The 4,982-nt window shown below is 40.1% G+C and overlaps 1 protein-coding gene across 1 annotated transcript; it reads right to left on the bottom strand.

Moving 5' to 3' along the window:
* Nucleotides 1-718: 718 nt before the first annotated feature.
* Nucleotides 719-3,143, bottom strand: LOC131684721 (cytochrome P450 4C1-like). The gene is made up of 6 exons (XM_058967831.1): nucleotides 2,878-3,143; nucleotides 2,282-2,665; nucleotides 2,146-2,215; nucleotides 1,777-2,095; nucleotides 1,481-1,724; nucleotides 719-1,416 (listed from the first exon to the last, which is right to left on the bottom strand). The coding sequence occupies exons 1-6, from the start codon at nucleotides 3,032-3,034 to the stop codon at nucleotides 1,076-1,078; spliced, it is 1,515 nt and encodes a 504-aa protein (XP_058823814.1). The 5' UTR covers nucleotides 3,035-3,143; the 3' UTR covers nucleotides 719-1,075.
* Nucleotides 3,144-4,982: the final 1,839 nt, after the last annotated feature.

Genomic DNA, 4,982 nt, shown 5'->3' with positions numbered 1-4,982 from the left:
CCAAGCATGCATGCAAGGTCCGTACAGTGATTGCGGGCCGTTCATCAGGGTCCTACCGATTTTGGTCTTCCCTACCGATTCACAGACGACCAAGGGAAAACTACCGATTTTTTGTTATCCCTACCGAAAACTACCGATTTTTATTGATTTTGGACACATCTTACTCAACATTCATTTTTGGGTTGGATTTGGTCTGAGATCTGTGTTTTCAGTATTTTATACTACGTTCACACTATGAGTTATAACGTGTTTTAGCGCTATCTTCATGATGTTTTTCTTGTTGCTAATTATTATAACGTGTTTTAACTCTGTAGTGTGAACGTAGTATAAAATACTGAAAACACAGATCTCAGACCAAATCCAACCCAAAAATGAATGTTGAGTAAGATGTGTCCAAAATCAATAAAAATCGGTAGTTTTCGGTAGGGATAACAAAAAATCGGTAGTGTGCACAGGTAGGTGGAAACATTCATGGCCATGATTTCCCTTTTTCCACCAGAGCAAACTGTCCGATCCGAATGAGCTCGATTAAAGTTCTTGATTTGAATTCAATAAGTTTTATGATTACCTTCCGTTTAGTTCCGTGGTGTTTAACTTCGTAAATTTGAATAAAGCAATCTTCGAATTCAATCACACTCATGACGTTTATTTGTTAGAGTTGAAATAAATCCGTGCGTTTCCGTTTCCGTTGGCGATAAACTTGTTATTGGCGAGTAGGTTTTTATTGCGGAAAGATTTCAGTTGTAGCGATTTTCGTAAGCCACCAATAGCCGTTCGGGTCATCCCTTGAGGAGTCTCATACCAAGTAGTCGGGCTAACAAACGACCGGTGGTCTCTCGTACGCGAGAGTGGCGCAAAAGCCACCGAGTTTAACGAGGTCTTATTGGGCTCGTAGCGCGGACGGTTACAACTCCTTTGAGAAAGTGATTCGCAACACCAGTAAACAAATAACGACCTTAAAACATATCCAAAACCCAGATAATTCGCATTTTTATCTATGAAAAAATCTCAAGCGCAGTGCAACGTATCCTAGAATTACATACATATACTTAGGAATTGAATGCATTTCACAATTTCAATCACGTTCCACCAACGTCACTGGAACACCCATATGAGGCCGAATGACCAAATCAGTCTTTACTCGCAGCTTTCCCAGTGATTCTCCTGGCAGAACCCGATAGTTGGAAATCAGTTTAATCAATGCCACCTTCATCTCCAACATGGCGAATCGCTGACCGATGCAGTTCCGAGCTCCGGCACTGAACGGTATGTAGTCGTAAGGGCCTCGCTTTGATTCGGCGTCTTCCGAGAATCGTTCGGGATCGTAGCGTTCGGGATCGGGAAATACTTCCGGATTTCGATGAATCATATAGATCGATACGAGAACTTCCATGCCAGAGGGCAGTGTGATGCCATCTGTAGTGGAAAAAAAACTGCATTAAGAATCGTAATCATGGACACAGAGGTACGTTCACCGAACCAAGCTCAGTGTCTTCCAGCAGGTGTCGCCCAATGAAGGGTACAGAAGGGTAAAGACGCAATGCTTCTTTGATGGCCATTTCCAGATATTTGAATTCCTGCAGGACCTGATATGTCAGATCAGCCTCGCGGTTGTTTTTACCGAGAATTGCGACGATTTCATCATAGATGCGATCTTGAGCCTGTTGATGACGAGCCAGCTCGTAAATTGTGAACGAAATTCCACTAGTTGTCGTGTCATGACCCTGAAAAGCGGCGATTAATCTTCCAATTTCTCTGAAAATATCCAACACCTACCTCGAACATAAATGTATCAACTTCCTCGCGGATCTCGAGATCATCTAACGGCATACCGTCTACATTAACATTCAGTAGCAAATCCAAAAACGTCATCTTCTGCTTTGAGTAAAGATTTTCATCACTCTTAGTCAATCTTTTTCCTTCCTCGCCGCTTTCTTGCAATTGTTTTCTTCGTTCAGCTATAACAGAATCTGTGAATTTGTGCAGTTCTCGAACTATTTTCCGCGTTTTATAGGCGCGTGGATGAACTAGTTCGTACAATACAGGATAGCCGGCCAAAGGGTCGAAAATCCGTCGCAGAAACAGGACCGACATGCTAGACAGTCATTTATTAGAAATTTTTTATTCTTTTAGGTCATCGCTTACCTTTTAACATTCTTAACGTAGTCGTTGTCGGGATCGTTCTGTGCGTTGACTGATGTTCCCATCGATGTCTCTGTTCAAATCAGAACGTCAGGTGGAACATTGACGAGTCGAGTTACGCTAATACCCAACCACTTACCGCAAATACTATCTAACGCCATTAGCGTGACATAGGAGTAGATGTCGAATTCCTTTCCACCTACGTGCTTCCGCAGATTAGTCACCATCACGTCCGCCTCTTTATTGAACACCGCCACAAATTGTTCCAGGATCTTAAAGTGGAACGCTGGTGTGATAATACGACGCCGTTGGAACCACTTTTCCCCACTGGACAGTAGCAATCCAGTCCGTAGCCAAGATTCCAGAAATGTGTACAACAGAGACTTCTGCGCTTGCTTCGCCATCAGAACCTTCTCGACATTTTTGGGGCTACTCACGACCAGCATGTACCGATTAAACAGACCCCAGAAGAAGGTGTCAGGTCCATGGAGTTTCAGAAGTCTAATACCTGTTTCGAATATTTCTGTAAGGCGAAGATTGAAAGGCGGCGTCGTAAGAAAAAAAAAATAAAGTGAAGGCTTATAAACTATTCAGCTCAACTTATTTTTGTTTATAATTTGTCGCAGCGACGTGTTGCTATTCGTACTAATTCTCTCACTTCAGTGGATACGAGTGTACTTTGGCCCATCGGTGTTGATAGCAAACACACTGTGATAAGCAAACAGCGAAGCTTACCGGGAACGTCCTTATTGAACTCCAGCAAGTTGCCAATCAGCGGCAGCGGTTTTGGTCCTCCGAAATGCTTTGCGATCTTCTTCAATGTGTTTCTTTCGCGAATGTACTGTATGATCAGGAACAGCACCGTCCCGGCTATTATAGCTTGAAGAAACATGGTGGAGGTTTGGAATTACTTGATGGTCTACAGATTGAACGCATCTAAACTCGTCTAGAAATGTTTACCCTTCCTCGCGTTCCGAAAGGGAAAAACGCACTGTGAAACTTTGAATACATTTCATAAATATTGTCTACGGCTGCCGACTCCCTGGCTAATCAGAACGGTAGCAATAAATAATGATACTGTATTTTTACACTTAGTCGTACTTTAACCCGCGTCAAAATATAAACCGGCATCGATAGCGCTTATCAGTCCGACTTCAACATTTTCAATTTATAATTTTTATGATCGCTTATGATAGTCGCTACTGAGAACCATACCTGATGGGTGGGTCAATGTTATCCAGAAAGTACATTTTGCTTTTTGTGTAATCAACAACGACTGTTTGTGATTACCGGCGCTTTAGAGGTAAAGCACTTGGTATACAATTGCAATATTGCATGCATTGTGCATTCTTACAGTCGCCTTTCATATTCATAACACATCTCCAAACATTTCTCAAGCATTGTCGTAATTTGTAGTTAAAAGAGGACTTCCAGTTTTATCAACGAACAGTACATGACACGCTTTCCTAGGAAGAAATTCTAATTCTAATTAGAATCGACAGAGTCGTGCATGGGATTCTGGCGCCCTTGGCGGGTATTTTTTGGCCTTCCTCTTCAATTGAACTTTCGAAAAATAATTGGAGTTTTTATCATGTTTCCTTACTCATTTCTATTCTTCGTTCTTTAAGATTAGTGTGGATTACCATATGCAAAATACCTCAATTTATTTGGCATTCCCGTTTTCGAGAATCACCTCCTTGAAATGTAGTAGTAATAATTGGGGCTTGTATGTTCATCGGAAATAAAAAAAATCAAAAAGGGTCTCAACTCTGATGTCCCTGGCTACTTTTGCGTTGCTTGCGTTGTGACAATGATTTTGGCGGATTGCATCTAATCTATCAATATCTAATAAGAGTTGCTCCGGAAATGATAAGTAGGAATTCATACCAATCCGACCCATATTAAAACCTCAACAGCATGATAGCCATCATTGCCGGCCTCCCCCATCTCCATCGTTCACGGGGAAGGATAAAGGATAAGGTAGGCGGGAAATGTTGATGCTCCACCTACTTAACGGAAGGACGACTATTCAGCAGACTCTTCCATAGCACTATGGTCCCAAAGCTGTATTTAGGAAGATAAAACTGTTTGCGCCTAAACCGTTGGTTTTAGATATATAGTATCTTCGGCAAACTTTGTTAGTACTTTCTTGCCGATTTTTTTTATATTAGTTGAATTAGGGTGGTCCTCGCGGTTAGGGTGTTCAAAGTATCAACTTCTTAGATATGTAAAATTCAGCTACATATTGTTCCACAAAGTTATAAATCAATCAAATTGAAGCAACTTTTCTTAAGAAACTGTGTGGCTATCTCTAATGGTTCATGTGCTATGATTTTTGCAATATTTAAGGTAGGGTGGCTCTTTAAAAATTGGTTTTCTATTAATATCTTTTTATGTGTTAATTTTTCGCTAATACTTTGTTCTAGAGATTTTTAGAACTTTTGTAAATACACATTTTTGCCTAAGCAATAAAGTTTCTATCTCTTTTGTTTGCATAGTTACAGGCGATTTTCAAAACAAAAATGGGTTTTTTCAAAGCTATATATCTTCCAACATTGCAAATGGATTTTCTATCTTTTAATTTCATTCGAAGGATCGAAACTTTTGTAGTTTTTGGTGAAAAAACTGCGGGAGCTTTATTTCTGTAAAATAAATAATTAATTTTTGAAAATGATGTATTTTTCAACAAAAATCGTTCATAACTTTTCAAATAGACGAGATTATAACTTTGTTATTTCAGCAAAAATCTTCGCCATGCAAAGTTCTAAAAGTGCTGCGAACAAACTATTTACGATAAATCAATGTATGAAGTGACAAATAAGAAATAGTGATTTTAAGGG

The sequence above is a fragment of the Topomyia yanbarensis genome, chromosome 2 (genome assembly GCF_030247195.1).
Source record: "Topomyia yanbarensis strain Yona2022 chromosome 2, ASM3024719v1, whole genome shotgun sequence".
Lineage (NCBI taxonomy): Eukaryota > Metazoa > Arthropoda > Insecta > Diptera > Culicidae > Topomyia > Topomyia yanbarensis.
Note: the sequence above shows the minus strand (reverse complement) of the source record. Positions and strands in the feature narration are given on the sequence as shown.

Coding starts and splice junctions, on each gene's coding strand:
- LOC131684721 (XM_058967831.1), bottom strand. CDS start 3,034: ATGTTTCTTCAAGCTATAATAGCCGGGACGGTGCTGTTCCTGATCATA. Junction 2,216..2,281: donor GGCGTTAGATAGTATTTGCG/GTAAGTGGTTGG, acceptor TGATTTGAACAG/AGACATCGATGGGAACATCA. Junction 1,725..1,776: donor TTGATACATTTATGTTCGAG/GTAGGTGTTGGA, acceptor GCCGCTTTTCAG/GGTCATGACACGACAACTAG.